Below are 23348 nucleotides of genomic sequence, written 5' to 3'. Positions count from 1 at the left end.
CGTTTAGTACTACCCAGCACTCGGTAAACAGAAACCTGGAGCCGATAAGAAATTCAGGTATTGATGATGTGTTACCTCACTCCTACTCTCCAACCTATTTTGCCGGAATTTGATAGACACATCGATAACAAGGTATCGTTACAAACACATTAAAAGATGTTAGAACTAAAAAAAACCCCAAAATTCTATGTTTGGAAAGTACGGAAATTCCAACCCTACCTTATTGTAATGCGTGAATTTTTTTTGCTGAATCAGCATTTTTAAGCCTCCTACAGAAGTGCCAAGTAAGCAGCTTACTCTATTTAGTCTGCACACAGTTTGCTGGCTAAAACATTCACGCACGTCTGTTATTTACAAATTTCAGAATTTAAAACAAGAAGATGTCTGCATACGGTTCGCTAGCCAGCGCCATAGGTGCCGTGTTCAAAGCACCCAAACCAGCGAAGAATGACATCCCCCAGTCGAAACCCATTGACAAGGCACAGACGAAAAACAGTGCAGGTGGTTACGTCTATAAGGTTGATGACATGAACCGCTTGCGCCGATTTCTTATCCTAGGCTCCGAGGGTGGAACTTACTACATTAAGGATCAAGAACTGGGCATAGAAAATGCAACAGCAATCATAAAACTGATTCAGGATGACAAGGGTCAGCAAGTGGTGAACGAAATAAAGCATATTAGTGTTGAAGGGAGAGCATCTAAGCAGAATGCAATTCTCTTTGCCCTTGCTTTGTGTGCCAGGTTGGACAACAAGATCTCCAAGAAGGCAGCCTATGAAGCTTTGTCTGATATTTGTCGCATTCCAACCCATTTGTTCACTTTTATTGACTATAGTGAGAAGTTGGCCAAGAATTTTTCAAAAGGCACGGGCTGGGGTCGTGCACATCGACGTGCTGTTGCCAAGTGGTACAACAAACACAGCAAAAACCCAAAGAAATTGGCCATGCATGTTACCAAGTACCGGAATCGTAATGGGTGGGCCCATAAAGACCTCTTTCGTCTCACACATCTGAAACCAGAGGGCGATGTAGCAGCAGTGGTGAAATATGTTGTGAAAGGTTTGGAGGCTGCTAAAGAAACATATTCCACTGAAATGTCTGAGGTAGTAAGAGAGACCCTCACTTTTCTGGAAGGTGTCGAGGATGCGAAGAAGGCTACAAATGAAGAAGAGATTATTGCCTTGATTCAGCACCATGGTTTGGTAAGAGAGCATATCCCTACCAAACTGCTGAACTCCAAGGGGGTGTGGAAAGCATTACTTAAAAGTATGCCTATGACAGCAATGATCCGCAACCTGGCAAAGATGACTGATGTCGGGATTCTAGAGTCTGAGAGCGAGGAAGAACAGATAATAATAAGTCAGCTTCAAAGTGAAGAGGCCCTGCGAGAGGCACGTATCCATCCCTTCAATGTCCTTTTAGCCTTGCACACATACAGCAAGGGGGAGGGAGACAAAGGGAAATTGAAATGGAACCCAAACCAGCACATTGTAAATGCCTTAGATCAGGCTTTCTACAAATGTTTCAAGTATGTTGAGCCTACCAACAAACGTGTGTGCATTGGTATGGATGTCAGTGGATCGATGGATCATTATTCTGTATTGGGTTCTAGTGCTCTAAGCCCCAGGCTAGCATCAGGAGCTTTGATGATGACCACCCTGCATACAGAGCCCAAGTGTGATGTGGTTGCCTTCTCCGACAAATTAGTCCCACTGAATGTCAATTTAGAATGGAAATTAAATGAAACGTTGCAATTGTTAAGAGGCATACCTTTTGGAAGGACCGATTGTGCTCTACCCATGCTGTGGGCCAGGGAAAACAAGAGGGAGTATGACACATTTATTGTGTACACAGACTGCGAGACATGGATAGGAGGTGTTCATCCTGCGGAAGCTTTACGGCAGTATCGGGAAGCCAGTGGTATCTGGGATGCCAAGCTGATTGTCTGCGCCATGACAAGTAATGGCTTCACGATTGCTGACCCAGAGGATCCAGGAATGCTGGATATGGCAGGGTTTGACTCTGCAGGGCCTGAAGTTATGAGGAGTTTTATGCTTGGCGAAATATAAAATGGCACCAGAGGAAGACGGTTTATATCTTGGACCCAACAAACAAGATTGTTTGGTTGGTCCCAGTTAATATTATCTAGATGTGAGAAATGTTTATTCATAGTGAAATTAATTAGCTTTTTAGGCAGTATTCCTACATACATCTTACATACATTTTAACACATAATCAGTGGTTTGTAATAGAGCATCTTTGATAAATATGACAGGATGTTATGTGTAAGGTTCATATTTGGTGTATCACCAGTGTGTTTTGTTTTATTTGTTTGAGCTGCTTTTACAATGTTATTTGAAACTGCTGTTAAGTTGGTGAAAAGTGAAACATTTGTTTTCATTTTATTTGCCCAAATTAATGATTATTAGTATGGACTTTTTTCCTGTTGTGATAATTGGACAGTATCTTGTGAAACTTTTTTGTTTGTTGTTTGTGAGTTGAATGTTTGTTGCATATTTCCATATTGTTTTTTTTTTTATGTTGTGTTAATCTTTTCCATTATAATTTGTTGATTATCACTGTTTTGTTAGCATTGCATTGTTCATGTTATCAGACTCAAAGTTCATGATGAAGAAATAAACAAAGATTAGTAAATGTTGACAGAAGATGACTATATTTGTATATATTAGTGTTCAACATTGGGGTGGAGGGACAATGAAAATAATTTTTAAAAATGAGTTTGTTTTTTTTTTTTTTTTTTTGCATGAATATATTATAAAATACTGGTGTGGAAATGAGTAATGTTGTAAATAACTTGAATAAGTACCTTCACCCAACTGGATACAATGAAGACAAGGATGAACAGGGGGGACAATTTAAGATGCAATGACATGTACTTAACAATGTTAACTTGTTTACATCTCACTGAATTTATATTCATACAGAGTAACACACACCACAAACATGTAATTGGGTGGCATTACAAAAATTCTTCAAGATTATCATTAGCATTTATTTTCATATATTCTTTATTGCTTGCTACAAAAGAACGTTGATGCAATTAATTGTTCTGCAGATTGTAATAACTATCATAAAATATACGAATAATAAATATTAATGACATGATTGTCTCAATCGTCTTTGTCCAATATAATGTATTGTTTTTGAAGTAGCACATACTGTGTAGAAACCTAGAGTTCCTGCACCAGAACTAAAAGTAGAATGTACTTAAACTTGGATGAATTTTTCATATTTACACTAACTTTTTTATCCATATGCTTGTGACCTTTGTTGGAAAACATTGTAAAAGGTCCATTGAGTGTGAAATTGTAAACAAGTGACAGAAAAGGGAAAATTACAAGAGTCAATTAAAAAGCACTTGGGTCTTGTCAATTAAAAAAAAACTTATCAGTGCTCACTTGTTTCATGTATAGACTAGGAAAAAAACTTTCTTAAGTCCCTTTTGATTACTTGTAAAAGTCATATTGCACCTGATGATTGAAAACAAACTGCCTGATTCCTTCTTTTATCGGAGATCTGTTGACGGAACAACAAGCAATCCTGTCGGCCTCAGCACATCTATGCCTTTGTACAAGACACAAACTTTGGAGTAGCCCAACCTCACCAAGTCTCCAGCAAACTGCATTAAAAAAGTCAACCATCAAACCCACTTCCATATATATGTTTTATACTTGTTTGAAGGAAAAGAATTTAATATTTTTAAAATAATTATCTCAAGACATTTCTAACTTTAAAGAAATTCAAATAGCGTATATCATGCAGAGTACATTTTCAAAATCTAAAAAGTAAAAATTGATGAAAAAAACTTACATTCGAAGCAGTTCTTCCTTTGTTCCCTATAATCACTTTGACTAGATTACGACAAGAATTCAGTTTGTTGAGTGCTGAACATGGAACTAAACTGCCATCTGCACTAAAGGCAGTTGAATGTGGTATATTAATACTCCCACCAACAGCACCTCTCAAATAACTGTTTTGATTAAGGACAATCGAAATTCTGATTGCTAATATTTTCCTATGTAAATAGTAAGAACTGGATGCCTTTTTATTATTGTGCATGTCCGTCAAAATTTTGTAATTATTCTACATTTTAATCCTTTCAAGCAATACAATGAATCTGGTAAAGCAAAAATTATTTTGATAAAAAATTGAAAAATTAACATTAAACTTGATAATAAAAGGATACTCCTCTTCACTCCTGACATCAATCATTAACAACTTGGGCTTGCCCTCTCTGGATCTTTTTGTTGGGCTCTTGGTTTGTGCAGGGCCCTTTAATTCTCCTAGTTCAATGAGGTCTTCTGCAGATATCCTTGGGCACCTCTCAGACTTCAGCTCTTCAAGTGGTATGGGATCCAAAGACTAATGACAAATTGCTCATAATTACACCAATTTCAGTTTCAGTATCTGCCAACTATGTGTAACTGAGAACCATAAAATCTTGATCATGATATACCCAAATGCTCTTATCAATCATTTGGATAACTAATGGCAATTAGTTCATTTCAAAGCATAAAATTTCATTAAGAATTAGCATAAATGAAAAGGCCTTTATTGGCAAGTATCCTTCACCTATATATTGTGTCTACCATTTATCTAGCATTGCTAGGGATGGGTAAGATATAAATCTATATTTCAGATAGATATAAATGAATACTTACCAATTCATTCTGTGGTTGGTCATGGTAGTCTGTTGAATAGTAAGAAATGTTTGGCCTGCTCATTGCTGGCTCAGGTTTGGCTGGCTGTTTTGCATGCTGGCGATACAGAGAACTCTTTGGGGTCATGCAAAATATTTTGATGGATTCTTGAACACAGGTATCTATGGCGATTTCTGGAAAATACATCAGCAACAGTGACATTATTGCTATGGTTAAATACATGTACATACTCAGTATTTGTTATTAATATTTCTGTAGGATAATAATTTGCCCTGAGCTTGGATATTTTTTAAAAAATTTAATTAATTGCTTATTTTGCATCAGAGGACATCAGTGGTCATTGACTCTTTTAGGTTAGTCAATGAAACAGAATCACTTATACTGCAGCTAATAGTTTAAAAATCCACACAATGAATTTGGCCTACATCACAGCTGGGTCTTTTGTCAGCTACATCTGCCATGGTAAAAATAGGATACGCCACTACATGCATAATATTTATGACAAACCCTTACATTTGTCACTAGTATATATTACATGCCTCACTGACTCATGGTGTATCTGTTACATAAACAATCACCTGGCATATCTGAGAACAGCAAGATGCACTCATTGAAACCAAATGTAAGTAGACGGTCCTTGAGCTGCTTTAAAATGGCCACTCCAATGCAGAGAGGGAAGGAAGAGTTTCCCAGCAGCAGCGTGTCCCACAGATGAACAATCTTGTGGAGTGGGAAAACATCTGCAATTATTTCAAAAAGCTATCCTATCAAAAAAAGAATCAAACAGTTCTGTGGTCATAATATTATAAAATTTTGTACTTGTCTACTCTTAAAAACCAGCACAATTAAGCACTGTAGCAGGTGCTGAAACTCAATGAAATGTATGAGTAAAAATGTTTCATCTATTAACTCATTTTAAATCTAATATCAATGATTTGTTAATCCAAGTAATCAACAGGTACATATTAATCCATGCTCATCTGCTTTTTCCCCATTACAGTAACAATTAAAACTTACGTGCATACATAGTAAGAAACCATGGGATAGAATAGAGCTGAAAAGGGAAAAAATTAAATGTTCAATTCACTTTGGTATAATGCAGATGAGCTGTAAGTAAATTCCACAATAATGTGCACAAAAGGGTAAGAAATTTAAAAACTGAGCAGCAATACGAATAATAAAAGCATATGCTTTGAATCTTTGGCACCATTTTAAACCATATTTACTTTTTATTACATAAAAAAAATACAAGCACAGAAATGAGAAGACTTTTCTTACATCTGGTATGAATCCTATTTCATCTAAATGGTTGAACAGCTCAGGGTCATGGAAAGCAATAAGATTAGAAAATACTGCCAAGTACTCTAGAAGAAAAGAAAAAAAAAAATATACACAGACAACATATTAGACTACATTGGCAAGATAGTCTAACAATAACACTGTCAAAAACTAGAAACAGTAGTGACATACGATTTTAAATAACATTTACTTAAGTAATTTATAACATGATTAAACAAAAAAGTAATTACTTTTATCTTACGTCAAAAATACAAATTACTGAGACATTTGATGTAATTCACATTAATTTTACCTTGTATCACTGCAGAGTTGTCCTTGAGAAAAAAATTGTGCAAATATTTTGGGATAAACTTGGCTAGGCAAGCATATGCCAATGCTGAAAAATAAATTCAAATACATGGTCAGTGGACAACTGAACATTCTATGGGCTCATTCCCAACAACACTCTCCTACTATGTAGATCAATCCAACTCTGTGGGGACTCTTGCTGAATGCAATCAGATGGACACACCTCCTCCAGGCATTGAGTAGAATACAGAAAAGCTAGTGATTATACGAGATTAAAAGAGTATGTTGGAAACAAGAGATGTGTTAATCTGTTAACCTGACTGCATTCAGCGGAGTCCCAATGGAGTTGCATTGACCTACATAGAATGATAGTTAATTGGGAATGAGCCCTATGTCTACTGTTTACTTTCTTTTTTTTTTTAGTTTGAAACACACATCACTGAAGATTAACACACATAAAAAAATTAAATCAAATCTTAAAAATCTGCAAACATAGGAGACTTTATAACTGTTTCATCATCTTCAACATTTCTCATAAATTCAAACACCAAATGCATTACCTTCATCATTAAAATTCAGATAAAGGAATGGAGCACAAAGGGAGTCCAGCCCTTGCCAGTACACATACTGTGGGTTTGAAATGACCCATGCTTTTAAGATTCTCTTTAGTTTAGCATGGCCTGCTGGAGAAGAGAGCAGCTCGTTGTACTGATGACACCTTGGAATGTCCACTTCAATTTGACGGTCAGTAGCAGTTGGGGTCTCCTTATCTATTCTATCATACTGTTCTTGGACATCTCCCTAAAGAATAAGACTTTGTAATTGTCAACAGGGACAGTTGGATGATTACATGACACTCATGCGTTTGGTGAATATCATTGACCTTTTTTGTCTTTTAATATGCATAAATTCTAATCTAATGAAAAAAAAAAATTCTAAATGTACCATATGGCTACAGATCAGAAGAAGACCAAATACAAATTTTTCATCATAAATTAGCAATATCTAATTAGAAAGTACAAAATAATGAGTGTCTTCAATATATTAACAAGTATTGGTGCACATTGTTTTGTTGTAGTATTTTCTTGAACTAACTGGGTTCAATATGAAAAATATACCTCGACTTCCAAAAGTGCAGCCCAGACATGTCCTCTGACTAGAGGTGGGATATCCACCCTAGCTTCCTTTAGTAGGTGAGGTCGCTTGAACGGGTAGCCTTTCAACAGCCTGCTGAACAATATTATCCTGTGAAACTAGAGAAAAGAATATACAGAAATGAAATCATTTCCAATAAGCAACAGTGTTGTGTTTTGTTGATCTAAGCAATATGGGCTTCTGTTACTAATCAAATTAATAAAAGATGTGTTCACTCCAGAAATATTTTATATGGTAAATAGTATTCATGGGATAACAACTTCATTTCAGTAAGCAATAAGAAGTTAAAGGATCAGGTTGCTGTGTGGTGAGTGGTGACATGTCAATTCTATTATATTGCTTATATCTGGCATGTTCATTTCATGAAATTAGTAATTTATAACTATACTCTGTGATGCCATTTAAAATCAATTACTTTTATTACTAGGTTAAACATACTTGATATTCAACATCTTTTTCTTTGATGACTAATGGCAGTCTTGATGTCTCAGATGTTTCCTCTGAATTCTGCTCTGGTCCTGCTTGCATATTGCCTTGTATGCTGTTTCTACAGGTATGTATAATTTTGCACTTAATAATGCTCATACTGGTAATACTTGAAATACTGATAAACCATTTTTATTGAAGATATTTCCTATAGAATATCAGGAGATGACACAGATTTTGGTGGGAAATAGGTGAAAATATAAATACTATAAGAGATAAAATCCAGATAAAATATAATGATTTGATTTGTATAAAAAATGATAAGTATAAAATATATAACTTTTTTAATATAACAAACACAGAATTTTAAAACTACAACTTACTCATCCTCAAGAAGGGGATAATAAGCTTCTTCTGGGATATCCTTCAATCTCTGGAAATAGGAAGTTTTAAAACACTCTGAAGATCACAAATACCATGTAAATTAAATACACATCAAATTGAAGTCAATCTTTTAATGGCATGGTAAAACAAAGTGGTGTGTATGTAGCAAACAACTGTTTTCATCAAATCAATAAAAAGTAGAGAAAATGATAAATTGAGATGTTATGTGAAAAAAAACAATGTGCCTTCACAATATTATTTGCATGTCAATACTACATATCATAATATCACCAGTTACCTGTCTAAGTTGATCCAAATTTAGCAATATGACAGTTTCATCTAGCAAGTCAGAGCTGTCTCGAGACTGACCAAAAGTCTCGCCATCTTCAATCACAAAGCTTTGGGACAAAAATATAGACTACTTAAGTATGTGGTATGAACTAAATTCAGTTCAGTTTTACATTTAAATTCTTTCTTATAATGTAAGTATGCACTCAAATTGATGACATATAATTGTTCTGGTATCTTAAAAGACACAGCGCATTCAGAATCTGTTAGTCTGCTGTTTTGAATGTGCTTATAAGAGGTCAAAAAAAAAAACTTTCACTAAGTATTATAGTAACACAACTTAAAAACTTACTGAGGCAAAATGGTAACAGGTGGCTTTGCTTTCAACAACTCTGCCTTTCTGAGAATTGATTCAAGATCTCCACCAGCCCTTTGCCACAAATAGTATACTTCTTCTAAGGGGCGCCTACGTATTGGTTCTTCATGCTCTTTAGGTAATATAAAACATTTTAACAATTACAAACTATGCACAAAGGTGAATTAAAGAAGCATCATAATTTTGAATCATATATATTTTACAAAGATTAAAAATAATGTCTATTCATAATTCTAATGCCTCTTTTACTTCAGTAGAATTACACTGACGTAGTCACTGTTAGCAAATGGTAATATGATATATACCATCCTCGAAATCTCCTTCTTTTGGCATTTCTAATTCTTCACATCTCAGTTTGGCAGAGAATGGGTACAATAAATCGATGTAGGGTGTCTAAAATAAACAAAGATAATTCTGAAACATAAGTAACAACATCAAGTTTTTATTTCGTATTTATCAGAGGAATCCTGTATAATCTGAATATAGTTCATATGTGAGCACTGATCATAAAGATGTGGACCAGTAAGTTAAAAAAATATTACTTACCTTGATTACATTTTGGTGTCTGCGAAAAACTTGATGCTGCAGCAACTGCTTTGGACTTGATCTAAAAAAGAGGGAAGTAACAAATTTCAAGTTTTCTTCAAGTTATCATGACCAGTACACTTAAGACTTTTCTGGTACTCTTATCCGACGTTGTGATATTACTATATCTGTTCAAATTGTAATTGCTTTCCCTATCTACTGTAAATAAGCAATGTTTAAATCAGCTTCTCCTACAATACAAGATTTACCAGTTGTTTGGAGTAAATTTTTCCTAATTTTTTATTTTTATTCAAATTTATACAAAAAATGAATAATTAGACAAAAAGGAAAAGGAATAAATATCTGCACATATGAATTCACCTTTTGGAAACAGATCCTGTCAGACAATTTTGTATAAAATCCTGGAGATTTTGAGGCATTGATTGTAATTTCAGTCCAAGATTGTGTTCATCTATTATGTGCTTGAATGGCTCCACATCTGAACAAAGAAATCAAATGGCCCTTAAAATCTACAATCAGTTCAATTCAATCTTAAAAACAGTCATTGTTAAGATCAATACAATTTGGTGATATATATGCAGTGTGGGCATCTACATTGCCACAATACTTGATAACAGAAAAAATGCATACCTGACTTGGTAAATTCAAGGGTTTTCTTCAACAGTTCACTTAGACTTTTTTGGTACCACAGTCGAATACCCTAAATGAGGAAATAAAATTTCAGCAAATGGTATAAAATATTATAACTATAGTTTCAGATCAGTGAATATTGATCATATAAAACCTAAAAACCCAGCACTACCTGCATTTTTGTTTTTCACTTAAAAAGATAATCCAAAATTACAGGTCAAAATTACATCATTAGTCTTTAATATGGCAAATTATATGTAAAATAATATGAAACTGTTAACTACCAGTTAAATGATTTCAACATAGTCAATCATCAGTTAAATAAAGCCTTATATAATAACAAATGTTCTTTGTTAATCTTCAAACAAACTTTGATTCCTAAATAATAAATTAAAAACATACAAAAAATGTTTCAAGGAGGATAATTCCTAGAGACCAGACATCACACTTGGGGCTTGAATAAGGTTTGGGGACAGATTCAGTAAAACCGTGTTCCTTAATCAGGCTAGGTCCATGAGCCAGGACTTCAGGAGACAAATAAGCAGGAGATCTGTAGATTAAGATGAGCAAGCTATGAACAAGCAATTTATGTTTCTTTTGATTGGTATATAATATCATTAAAGGTATTAATACAACAAAACGCCTTCCAAATCTTTCTGTGACTTACTAATTAAGACGCTTGCAAATTTACGTTGAACAATCTAATATTATAATTGTTCTCTATTTGTATCTTTACATCAATGTTTGATCAAAAGTAAACCATGTAGATCACACCTTATAACATAATTATGTTAATTCTTTGAGTACACCTACCCAATAGGAAAAGCAACACTTGTTCCTTGATCTGTCATATGATATAAACCATATCCTGCTAGTTTCACATGCCCCTGAATTATTAAAAAGTTCAGTAACAAATTGAAAGAAAAAGATTCCAAAACAAGTATGCATTGCATTTTTTAGCTGGAGGGTCAGCTTCATACTGTCTGATATATATTTTTTCGTAACCTTGTCCCATTTCTCCCACTATGCATGGTATACAGCCTTCAAAAGGTCAAAGAGATTGTCAGTAAGTGTCTGAATCTTAGCCTAGGGTATTTGATTTCTGGTAATTTTGAAAAGAAATGTAGTTTTAACAATAAAAAAAAATGCAACCTAGTTTTTTTATGTGCCATTTAGATGCATTTTCTTCTCATATAGGAAAATACCTGTTTATCAAACTGGATACACTCGGGGGTCAGGCTCCTGTGTACAATGCCCTGGTCATTCAGGTGGCTTAGGCCCTCAAGGACTTCATAAGCCACAGTTAATAATTTTTCACTGCAAATATAAAGTTGACTATACTTAAATCATTTAAAAATGCACTAATCAATATTTAAAGGACAATGGGCACTGTGAGCAATGTTATAGGCCCTAAATGAATAAAATAATAATATTGGATCATTTGTTGTCACATTTTGCTCATTTTAATGCCTGCTGGGATTAATGAGATAAAGAGAGGTAATCAATTGACATTACTGTTCCAAGTGAAATATCTGAGTCTTTAGTAGTGCTGTTCATGCAAACTCTCAGGTAAAAAACAAGCTATTAGACATCCAATAGCTTCTACTAGCAATACCATTGTGTAGCAATAAAATGAGCTGCCAATCCCTGTTTCCAAGTGAAGTCAAGATATGTGGCATTGAATCAAAAGATCTATACCTACCTCTCTCCCTTAAAAGTTCTGGCATCTTTCTTCAAATTTCTTTGGTGAAATTCAGACACAACCATTAGCCTCTCTAAAGACAGGAAAAAAGAAAAAGAAAAAACATAAGATACGCCTGCATCAGTATTCAACCTTACATTTTGGGTACTTACTGTAAGTAAGGCTTCACTCCATCCTGTATAACAAACTCTCTAGACTAAAAATTTCCCCATCCTAGCAAAAATACTGTCCTCCTCTGCACCTTGTACATGTAGTACACAATTTGCTTTAAAATTTTTTTGCATAAGTTCACACACCAGTTTGATGATGTTCTAGACTTCTTTCATGCTATCTTGGATGAATAAAACATCCAGGCACTCACACATGCCAGCACTACCACTTCCCTAATCCATTTGTCACATAAAGCCTCAAGAGTTTGTACCACAGGGTGGAATGAGGCCTCACCTGTGTTGCACGTACATGTAAAACAAAAAGAACTTTGGAGAAAGATACAAGTATGATAATGAAAGATATAAGTATACTAGTAACAAACAAACAAACAATAAACACAAATACCATTATTCAAAGTCAGAATTTGTCAGTTAAGTGCAGTAATATTTTTATTGTGACAGTTATCATACAACATGAATGTAATTGTTACTTTTTTCCAAAAATTAATTATGAATATCTCTGAATTTCAATCAAAATCAACCTGAATTTGTCCAAACAATATAAATCATTGCACAGTGTAAATTCTACTAATGAAGATTAAAAGAGTATTTCGCCTACCGTGTTTGCCTCTTTCAATATCAATGTATCTACAAAGCCTTGGATGTTTTTGAGACTTCACCTTCTGAAACAGACCAAGTATTCGTATAGAGTTAGGAGTTAGGGGCAGTCCATTCGCACCACATTGATCATTAGGGTGGCTCGCTGCTGCAAATGTGATCACAGACAATTCAGCATTGTCCATACACTCTGATATCACCCCCATTTTTTCAGTCCATTCTAAAGTTAACTTGTTCTCATACTGTCGCTTCCGTCTTTTTCCACAATGCACAATGGGAAAACAATTGCATCTGTACTTCTGATAGCAAAGCCAATAAAAAGTCGCCACTCATTCCAATAAAAGATAGAAATAGATTTTTGATTGGCTCATCGTGAGGTCACTTTTAAGGGTCCATTCGCCGAAAAGAGGTAAGTTTAAAATGTGCAAAATAAATTTAGATTGAAAAAAATTAATTTTGACCTTTGGGATAAATTCAGGAATTAATTTAACTTAACTTTAGCTCATTATTATGGACCTTAATATGGCAAGCCAACACAACATTGGCTGCGCTCATTAAAAACCACGGTTTAGCAGGCGTCGTCTGCACGTTTTCCCCTGTTTTACTGCCTTTTAACTAGCACGAAAATTCATGCGTTATATTGACGATTCTGATATGTACTGTAGCACAGATAGTACATATCAGAATCGTCAATAGGAGTGCTTACGCATGAATTTTCGTGCTACCTTTAAACTAGATCTACACTTCTTATTTTTCGATTTTAGTACAGGGATTAGAAGTCACTACTCTTTAGAAATAAAGGGGTTGCATTAAGCTCGTTGATCTAATGTGAAACCTGATATTCAGTTTCACCAAGGCGGTTTTATCTAATGTTCATTGCCATTATACATTTGCAAACCCTTTTCATCCACAGATTGTTGCCATTGTTAGTCAAACCGATGTCAGATTTGGAGACTTATGGCCAAGTGGAAACATGGAAAAATAGGTATGGTAAACATAATTTGTGTTAGAAAACACAAATAGTATTTATATTTTTAAAGATTGAAGTTGCACAGATTTGGAAGTACATTGTGCTGTAGATTTGCCAGGATGGTACTAGTACATGTAGTATAGATACATGAACACACCGTATCTTAGTACCAATGTCAAATGTGCCTATTTACTGAAGTTGCATTTTAAAAGTCAGTGACAGTTGCCATTAGACAACAATGAGAAAAAATTACTCTTCCTATGCTGTCAAACCAGAATATCTCTCATACAGTAATTTCTAGTCCAATGGGTCTTTAAACCATTGTACATTTGATGTAGAAAAGTCTAATGCAAAGTTATGAATTTTTAAGAATAAAATTTACTCAAGTTTTCTTTATTTTTGAACATATGAGCTTTTAGGTGGTACAATAACATTCCTATCCAAGAGTTGATTAAGTCTGAATGAAACTACATTTACTTGTGTACTTGGATGCACTATACCATTTTCTATTAACTGGCACTGTTTTGTAATAACTTAAAGTTTATTGAACATACTATGAAATAAAATATAATTCTTATCAGTTGTTTTTAAAGTTAGAAGATTGTTATTTTTGAGTTGATGTAACTTGTGTTGTGACAGTTTTTGTCAGGTTTTGTAATTTTTTAGTTGCTGGAACATGTGCAGTGACAGGATTTGTTGGGTTTATAGCAGTTACTACGTAAGTTGCTTTCATCATTTTTTTTAGTTTTTTTTTACTATGTTTTTATATTTGATTTCTGTCAAAGTAATGAGTATTTGGACTCTTTACAAAAAAGGAAAGAAAATGGCAGCAGATTTTCTTTGCTTTCCACTTAGTAGTTGGTCTGTGGAGTGCACTTTGTAGCTGATAGATACTGATGTGGTTTCCATTTTTGTTCCACTTTTTACCTAGAGTATCCAAGTGCAGTTATTATTCAGTTTTGAAAGGCATTATCATTGCGTTTTGTTCATACTTTCAGCTATCTTATATTCGACATTGGAAGGAAGTTACGTGTAACAACAGAAGTGTTTGAAACCGAGAAGAAGAAAAAGCCATATATCAAGTTAAAAACAAAAGATGCAAATGGTAAAAGTGATGATCAGTCCCTTCCCTTATTTAAATTAATAATAAAAAATCAATCTTATTTTAACAAAAATGTAGCATCTTTTCAGAAAACAGTTTTAGTTTTATTCAGACAAGCGCAAAGACAAATGTTTTATTTGTTTTTTTGTTTTTTTGTTTTGTTTTGTTTTGTTTTTTTTCATAATTTACAAGTTTATTCTTTCTCATTTTAGTATTTCTCTTTACAGGGACAGATGATGACAAAAAACCCTTCAGCTTAAAAGATATTGAAAGCAAACTTGGTAAATTTTGTTTAAATTTTCATGGAGTTTGTGCTTGAGAATGGTAACTGATTAAAAAAAGACATTTATTGTATCGGTATTTTTCTTAATTGAGTGTTTTTATTAAAAGATTTTTTTTGCTGTAGTGCAGTACATGCTACTGTACTCACACTGCTTAGCTTTAAAGAAACTGATGTTGGTTTTGCCTAACCTCTCCTGTGCATAATTCTGAAATAAACAGTTGAATCCTCTTTAAATGAGAACAAGAAAAGATCATGATTTAGTAAAATGGTTAAAACATGTTGTGTCCCATACTTGTATTTACAGGTGACTTGTTTTTATGGCGAGACATAATTAGCAATAACCCATACCATCTCTTAAAACTTACCAAGTCAAATGACCAAAGCAAGCGGTTGTTGGCTGTTAGGACTCTAGCCAAGCACCACCATTTGCCAGGTAAGGACATTTCCTTAGCATGTTTAAGTAAATGCTTCGTTTTTTACCTGTATGAATATGATCTAGAGATGGCATTACTACAGGTTCATAACATTAACAAAAGATATAATACTCTTGTTGAACTGACCAAGTTACATTTCAGACTATGAGTGCAATGATATAGCTCAGTTTGCTGATGCCAGAACCTCCATAGGCTTAGCCAGGGCACATAATGTAGACCTGAGGTTCTTCTTAGGCCCACCATGGATGGTTGTCTCTGGGGTAAAAGATTTGTATAATAATGGATCATGACTACAAACAGTGCTTTAGACTTCTGCATCCAGCAACCTCTTTTTTAAAGTGTTTAATTATGTCACTGTTAAGGTAGATATTTCCATACCTAAATACGTGGCTGGAAATTAACACACACTTATATTACTGCTTTGTACAAGAAAATTGTATTTTGTTAATGTAAAAAAGATATCGTGTAATTTAATTCATTTTTTCCAAGACAAGGTCATATGAAGTTTTAATGAAGCTTCTGGAATCTTTGCCAAAAAATGGAATAGATATGTGTACACAGTATATAACAGATGAAGCAATAAAGAAGGGTATCTACAGAAATGAAAATGTGGATGCTGATGATGTGGTAAGAGGATATCACAGAAGTTAATGTGGTTTCTGTAAAATAAAGGTCTTTACAAGCTAGACTGATGTTCACCTCTAAAAGGTAAATGGATGCTCACTTTAATTGTAATTTAGGTGCAAAAACCTGTGAAAGCCAACATTTTCCATAAAATGGGATTACAACAATAATGATTATCATTTCATTATAAAAAATGCATGTTTTCTGAACAGAGCATTCTCATCAGACTGCTGCAAATGGCTTGACTTATATTAACCTGATTTAGTATAGGAAAGTTTCCCTGCAGTAAAATCTCAAAGTACAAGAGGTCACTTACACATTGTTCAGCCATTCTTTTGCACTTCAAAATGGAGTTAGGTCTTCAATTTTTAAAATACCATGTTTAATTTTGAGATCCTGTAGAGACAAGGGCTTATATTTCATAGAAACAATTTTAATGCTTTGATATTTTTATTAAAAATTACTACAAAGAATCATCAGAAAGTCACTTTTTAGAAAATAACAAACATTTAAGACAAGGTCTACTTCATTTTTTCTAGGAAGGTCCTTGGTCATTTGGCGGAGGAAACCTGAGCTATATTAGACTCCCAACTGTGCAAGAATTGGAAACATTCTTTCTTCAAGCTTTAGTTAATCATACTATGGTGAGAGTACTAGTATATGTCATGTTACAATGTATGTTGGCAATTTGCTACAAAAAATGCAGTAAGAGCTGTATGACACACTGATCTTACATTTATAAATATAAATTGTCTTTTAACCAGATATATTTTTTCTTGTTCAGAAGTGATGATGATTTTAGGTCTTACATTCTTCAAAATAAACATTTTTACACAAATTCTGCTTTGTATGTTATATTGCTCTGTTACTTACCTAGATACCAAGCCATTGTAGGGACATAGTACAACACAATGGACTGGAACTGTTTATGAAAATAAGTTATGATGAAGACAGTAATCTTTCTATCCAAAGAACCATTGCAAGGATGATTGGTAACATTGCCTTACATGACGATCTGCATCCATACCTAGTTAAAGGAGGTAAAATTAAAAAAAAAAAAACAATTTTTTTTCGAAGACTTTGGGAACTTACATTTTTTTATTAATTTCAATATATTCTGGATAGCCCATGAATGACGCATGTTTTATTTGATATAAAGACAATCATAGTCATTGTTACTTTAAGGGCCACACCTAGGTAAACCAGTTTCTTCTTCTCTCTCCCATTTTATTATTATTATTACATGTATTATTATTATAATTATTTATATTTTCTGCATCAAGTATGGTAGTATATGCATCTTTTCAAGATAAAAATTATGAAATTTGTGAAATTGCTTTTGTGTGGTTTAGGTTGGATCAGAAGACTCGTTCAGTGGCGGAAGACTGATGACTTGGAACTGTCAAGTCATGCGGCTAGAGCACTAGCAAATATGGACAGAGACTTTGGTTGGCAGAAATACGAAGATGGGATTTATCTTTTGTACCCGCAGGACAGGCTGAGGTTGTTATCATATTGCCATTATATATGTAATAATGTTTAATATATTCTCCCATTGAAATATATATGCACAGGTTATTTAGATGTGAGGAAAATTGCTTTATTGGTGTTTATGTCTTACAAATGAATATCTCAAGCTTTGACAAGATCATTAAGCACCTTAATTTTGTTTCAATTATAATGACAATACATCATGATTATTACATGCTTCTTGTAGTGATCCAGTGCTTGCAGATGTTGTTTTTGTACATGGTTTGCTTGGAGGAGCTTTCAAAACATGGAGACAGGCTGATAAAGCCAAAACCACCCAGCAGGAAGAGGTGGATAAAGCCAGAACCACTGAGCAAGAAGAGGCCAATTTAACTGTAAAGCCACATAATTTGTACAGTAATGCATGGCCAAAGGTTTGTATATTAACTTTTATATATACATATATATATATTTTTTTTTTTTTTTGTCTGTAAAAAGTAATTGGAAATTTTCTTGGGGTTCTCAGAAATGTGAACTTATGGTAAATAAGTAAATTTTTTCTCCAGAAAGTGCCTTTATGCCATAATTATATTCACCAAACTTCTATTTTGTTGCTATCTTGAAAATGATAAAATCTAATATAATAATCTGATATCTAATAAAATATTCCTTTCCTTTGCCAAAGGATTGGCTGACAGAAGATTTTCCAAACATTCGTATTGTTGCTGTAGATTTTGACACCATGTTGTCAGAGTGGAGGGCAGAATGGCCCTTTGAAACAGAAAAGTGAGTTATGATTGTTAGTAATTTTAGAGACTAAAAGATTCCTTGCTTTGGTCTATGTGTCTGAGATGCACTAAAAAAAACTAATTATTTTCTCAGCTCCCAAAAAAATCTTTAAAATCTAGCACCTTCAGAGTTTGGTAGGGGGAAAAAGAGCTTTAATATTGCCAATTTCTCTAGGACAATTTGGAGTGAATTTCTAGGACTCCCATTCAGCAGTGATGGCGCCTCAAAATGCATCCTGGACAAGGGTTTTCCCAATGAACCGTCCAGCCGTCATTTGGACAGCTGCCAGCATCAGTGGACGGCCTATATTTTCTAAGACGGCTGGACAGCTTATGGATATTTCGGAAATAGGCATAGTTGGACTTTCCTACAAAATTTCAGGTGGTAATTTTGGATGGCCTGTACCCCCAATCCTGGGAAAACCCCTGATCCTGGCATAACATTATAGTAAAAGATAACATTAGCTTTATTGGCAACTGCTCTGGATTTCCTGTAAATTTTTCATTTGCGTGGGCCAATTTACTGTTTGACAAATATATGCTATAATAAAAACCTTGTTCTTATATGTGAGTTTCTTTTCTTTTCAAAGGAGGTCACTGCAGGCAAGGAGTATGGATTTGTACCAAAAGTTGGAGAAGGCTGGTATTGGTAGTAGGCCAGTTGTATTTGTTGGACATTCAATGGGAGGTCAGTGCAACTGTGTTCAATCATATGCATTGCACAGCTTTGTTATACTGTGTTATAAGTACCCAACTTTGGACATAAAAATATTGAAGTTATCTCTAAGCTGCACTTGTTTTTTATTTATTTATTTATTTATTTATTATTATTATTATTATTATTATTATTATTATTTCAGGTCTTTTAATCAAACAGATGCAAGTGTTTGCTAGAGAACATCCCAGTATGAGTAAGCTTTTAAAGAATACGAAGGGCGTGATATTTTACAGCACGCCTCACTTTGGTGCCTCCTTGGCTGCCACATCCACACAATGGAGGTATATTCTGCAGCCATCAGTTGAAGTTCAAGAATTGAAGTTAGGTATGTCATATATATGATGCCTCTTAATTGCATTTATATATATAGATACAGACTTTATTAAATACTATGCATTACAATCATCAGTTCTCTGGCTTTGGTAAAAATAAGAAATAAAATGTATGGTCATTTGGTACATGGTGCAGCAAAGACACAGTGAAGGATGAGAGTTGCTTGTAGTCTTTTTCCATCTTCTTTTGTAGGCTCAGAGAAATTAAATGCCCTCAATGAGGATTTTAAGCAAGTTGCAGAGAATCACAAAATTTTGTGTCGGAGCTTTGGAGAAACCCAAGAAACAGAATTGCTGAAAAGCCCTAAATTGGGAACATACACATCTGTTGTAGTTCCAGAAACTTCAAGTAGTAAGTATATATTTTTCTCAGTTTTTTGCCTTGATTATTGATACACTATATCAGGCCTAGGTTATTGTTGTATATAAACAATCTACTATATAAATGGGAAAAATAAGTTAAGCCTTATTGCATGGGACCACTTTATTTGTGTGTAGTAAAGATAAACAGTTTATTATTATTATTATTAATATTATTATTATTATTATTATTATTATTATTATTATCTTCCAGATCCTGGATTTGGAGAGTATTACAAAATTGACACGGATCATCTGAATATCTGCAAACCTTTGGACAAAGAATCTCAATTATATCAGCTGACTGTAGACTTTATCAAACAGTGCATTCCTGAATACATGGTAGAAAACATCGTGCAAGCAACCATGGTATACGATGAATACATTTTTCCAGACTTCAGTTAAGGTTCCATCTCGGTGCTATGTTCTCTTCTTACCTGGCTGACTACCAAGAACAATATGTATGGTCTTGCTAACTTTAATTTTTCTTTTGTTTATAGCATTTTATGTTAGGTGTTTCAATGATATGCCCCAATTCCCTTTTATACAGGGTTACACTTATTCCTGTTGAAGAGAAAAGTAAAAACAGTTAATTGTGCCAAAGAGGACCAAGTGACATCCAGTTACAGATCTTTTCAAACTTTCCATAGGTGTCATATGAATGGAAATACATCCTTATCAAAATGTTTTTAAGACTATATTGGTCACGTTATTTTTTTATCTCCTGCTAATAAAATATTTTTTAGAAATATTTATACTTGTAATTCAAAACCTCAAATGGGCACACACATCAAACTTTGGAGGCTGGTAGGTGATCCCTGTTGAGCCCTCTAACTTTGGCAGAACACTTCCCTCTGGCAATTGGAATGTAAAGGCTTGAAGTAGATGGGTAAACATTAGAAAGAGTTGTTGCCTTGCTAAGAGTTCTCCTGCACAGGACCGCTTTCCTGAAAACCAAAAATGGAAATGACTTAAGGCTATTCTGAAAGGGGTTCCCTTTTCCTGAAAAAGTGGAACTTTTTACACCTTAGTTAACCCAACTTGAGAAATGGCTTGGAACCTAGAACACATTTTGATCCAGAGTGGACCTTTCCTGCTATAAGAACAGTTCTTTCAAAACCCCACTGCCCTGCCTATGGGCCTGACTCATTAAAAAATGACTGTCACAAATACAAAATGTAATGTAAACAAACCTTTTGCCAGGTATTTTTAGCACTGACAAGTACCAGTCGCAGCTTTTCTGTATGCAGTGTTGTGATACAATGTAAGCCATTAAGGAACCAAACTTACCAGCTGAAAAGGGGAGAAAAGCATCATGTGGTTGTAATTTACCAGAGTCCCCAAGGAACCTTTCAGGGCGGAATTCCCTCGGATTTGGATACACATCATCATTCATCATAACTGACCAGAAATTAGCAAGGATCCAACAACCCTTAGGGATCCTGTGGCCTCGAAATTCTATGTCCTTTGTTGTACTGTGAAGCACCCCCAAAGGAAATACATAATTACATCGTTGTATTTCCATAAGGGTTGCGTTAGTGTAAGGAAGGTTTGGCTTGTCTGCCAGAGTAGGGCGTCGTTTACCAATGACTTCGTCTAGTTCTGACTGAACATTTTGCTGGACTTTGGGATTGTGAAGGAGGAAAAGTATTCCCCAAGAAAGGGTTGTTGCTGTCGACTCAGTCCCAGCAATAATGACATCAACAAGAAGTGTGACAAGTTCTTTCTCATTAAAGAAACCACTCTTTGCTGTAGTGCGCTGCATGCTTTCTTTAGTGTACGCATCCATTAGTCCTCTGGTGACACCTTCGCAATATATCTCTGCGTGATTTCTTTGTATATTGCCTACTATGTTACACAGATTATCTACTTCCTTGTTTCTTTCGATGCACTGTGGAAGGAAACGTAATATTGGAATGAAATTCATGACACTTGATTCATTACTAAGTTCTGCAGATCGGTGAATAGATCTTATGAGTTCTTTTAACATCGGATTATCGTAATCGAAGCGGTCCCCAAATAACACTGACATAAGTATATTTGCAACGGAAATCATTAATGTCTCAGAACAATTGAACTTGGATTTGTTTTTATGTCGTAAAAACTCAATCAGAGTGTCTATTTCTCGATTTATTTTTTCTTCCAGTTTGTCTTCATCAGTACCACGAAGGTAACGCATCAGGAATTCTCTGTGAGCTTGCCATGCCGGACCATAATCTGCAGAGATAATTCCTAGAAAACCCGAAGGAAGAAGTGGGGTTATGCTTTTATAATTTTTTTCAGACATACCTGTACTTCGTTAAAATAATGGATATCATTTCTATATCTTTAAACTTGTCAAACGATTTACGGCGACGAGAGTAATGAAACGAACACTTTTCTTATATGACAACAACGAGCTACCGGGATACATTTTGTACCGTGACTTATCCCCTCCTGGTTGTCATTTTGTCTATCTTGACAGTACAAAGAATAATACTAATAATAATAATTGTTACTGAATTTGTTAAACTAAGACACATAAATACAAATACAAAGAATAACAATGATCTTCTGTATTTAACCAAAATAAAGCGCACTGTTGTGCATCCCCTCCTCCACTCCCCCCCCCCCCCCCCCTCCTCCTCAGAAACCGCTTACCTCGGTGATGCAAAAAGTCGAAAGAGGGTATTCGTGGTCGTCCAGCAAAAACTGTTGCATTTCTCTGAAAAGCATCCCGGACAGCTTCAACACCATTTAGTACTACTACTGTGTTGCCTCCAAGATTTACGCTGAATACCTCTCCATACCTTTTTGCCCATTGCATTAACGTACTCTGAGGGTCCTTCCCTAAAAAGGGGAGTACTCCCACAACTGGGAGCCCCAGTGGTCCAGGGGGAAAGTTACGTGCATTTCTTCTTCTTATAAACACTGCTGACAAAATGAATAAAAATAAACACAAAAATGCCGACAAAATGCCAGAATAATAACCCCATGCGTGTACGAACGCCTGCATCGCTTATGTACTGTAAATTTAGATAGTGCGTGTCCGCTGTATGTCGTCTTCTTGGCAAAGGACAGTCTTGTGGTCAACTGAGCCTATAAGTAGGCCATACGATCCACTGAATCGGCAAATTACTTATTTTCAGATGTAAATTTATGTACAGGTTGAGAAATTACGCTGCGTATAAGCTGGCGTTCCATCTCGCGAGATGGGTAGACGTGCAGAATATTACAGGTATCTCCATACGTTGTCCGTACTTACGAGTATATTTTAATTCATATTCATGTGACAAGATTATTTATTATCCACTGGCTTATTTTGACCAAAACCTATTAAAAGCTTTTACTTACGCGTTGCAGTTGCATCAACAAAGGGCATAATATATATATATATATATATATATATATATATATATATATATATATATATATATATATATATATATATATATATATATATATATATATACAGTACATGTACTAAATCATTTCTACTTTAATGCAAGTAAACTTTTTGTCATTTGTGTTTGGTAGTAGGTACTTACTGTTTTTTGTCCGGTGGCTTAAGGAAAAAATCGTGACACGGCGGATAAAAGCACCAAATTTTGCATGTGGGTACCTTTTGACATTCTAAATCAAATTAGAGCCGTAGCCCACGGAAAAAATTTACCGTTTGGCCAAAAAATCCAAAATGGCCGCCAATTTATTGAATTCTTTAGAAATATGTACATACCTATGTTGA

The 23348-nt window shown here is 34.6% G+C and overlaps 4 protein-coding genes across 6 annotated transcripts; 2 read left to right on the top strand and 2 right to left on the bottom strand.

The window, feature by feature from the left end:
- The first annotated feature begins 10 nt into the window (after nucleotides 1–10).
- Nucleotides 11–3131, top strand: LOC106158529 (RNA-binding protein RO60). The gene is made up of 2 exons (XM_013534563.2): nucleotides 11–132; nucleotides 365–3131. Exon 2 carries the CDS (start codon nucleotides 381–383, stop codon nucleotides 2067–2069), a length of 1689 nt encoding a protein of 562 aa, XP_013390017.2. The 5' UTR covers nucleotides 11–132; nucleotides 365–380; the 3' UTR covers nucleotides 2070–3131.
- Nucleotides 2740–12818, bottom strand: LOC106158527 (TBC domain-containing protein kinase-like protein). Of its 3 annotated transcripts, XM_013534559.2 has the most exons (23): nucleotides 12545–12814; nucleotides 11777–11849; nucleotides 11280–11391; nucleotides 10888–10961; nucleotides 10477–10624; nucleotides 10075–10144; nucleotides 9805–9922; nucleotides 9445–9505; nucleotides 9204–9291; nucleotides 8875–9010; nucleotides 8533–8632; nucleotides 8234–8283; nucleotides 7863–7971; nucleotides 7388–7522; nucleotides 6830–7070; nucleotides 6274–6357; nucleotides 5961–6046; nucleotides 5700–5736; nucleotides 5261–5422; nucleotides 4683–4855; nucleotides 4208–4383; nucleotides 3832–3991; nucleotides 2740–3640 (listed from the first exon to the last, which is right to left on the bottom strand). In XM_013534559.2, exons 1-23 carry the CDS (start codon nucleotides 12747–12749, stop codon nucleotides 3527–3529), a joined length of 2712 nt encoding a protein of 903 aa, XP_013390013.2. In that variant the 5' UTR covers nucleotides 12750–12814; the 3' UTR covers nucleotides 2740–3526. The 3 variants fall into 3 exon arrangements, with proteins under 3 accessions (XP_013390013.2, XP_086854960.1, XP_086854964.1); XM_086998834.1 differs by lacking the exon at nucleotides 5261–5422 and having other exon boundaries at nucleotides 12545–12815; XM_086998838.1 differs by lacking the exons at nucleotides 2740–3640; nucleotides 3832–3991; nucleotides 4208–4383; nucleotides 4683–4855 and having other exon boundaries at nucleotides 5289–5446; nucleotides 12545–12818.
- Nucleotides 12819–12839: 21 nt separating this feature from the next.
- On the top strand, nucleotides 12840–20375 carry LOC106158528 (protein SERAC1). Its single transcript, XM_013534560.3, has 17 exons — nucleotides 12840–12952; nucleotides 13457–13528; nucleotides 14180–14231; nucleotides 14512–14618; nucleotides 14843–14896; nucleotides 15203–15331; nucleotides 15474–15592; nucleotides 15822–15959; nucleotides 16496–16600; nucleotides 16834–16996; nucleotides 17309–17459; nucleotides 17674–17860; nucleotides 18112–18212; nucleotides 18805–18902; nucleotides 19075–19257; nucleotides 19458–19616; nucleotides 19839–20375. Exons 2-17 carry the CDS (start codon nucleotides 13501–13503, stop codon nucleotides 20027–20029), a joined length of 1965 nt encoding a protein of 654 aa, XP_013390014.2. The 5' UTR covers nucleotides 12840–12952; nucleotides 13457–13500; the 3' UTR covers nucleotides 20030–20375.
- LOC106175825 (cytochrome P450 2D20) lies at nucleotides 19290–22735 on the bottom strand. The gene is made up of 3 exons (XM_013557979.3): nucleotides 22265–22735; nucleotides 20915–21856; nucleotides 19290–20571 (listed from the first exon to the last, which is right to left on the bottom strand). Exons 1-3 carry the CDS (start codon nucleotides 22617–22619, stop codon nucleotides 20390–20392), a joined length of 1479 nt encoding a protein of 492 aa, XP_013413433.3. The 5' UTR covers nucleotides 22620–22735; the 3' UTR covers nucleotides 19290–20389.
- Nucleotides 22736–23348: the final 613 nt, after the last annotated feature.

The sequence above is a fragment of the Lingula anatina genome, chromosome 1 (assembly GCF_051362555.1).
Source record: "Lingula anatina isolate TDL-2025a chromosome 1, LinAna3.0, whole genome shotgun sequence".
NCBI classification, from domain to species: Eukaryota; Metazoa; Brachiopoda; class Lingulata; order Lingulida; family Lingulidae; genus Lingula; species Lingula anatina.
This window is presented reverse-complemented; position numbering and strand designations above follow the sequence as displayed.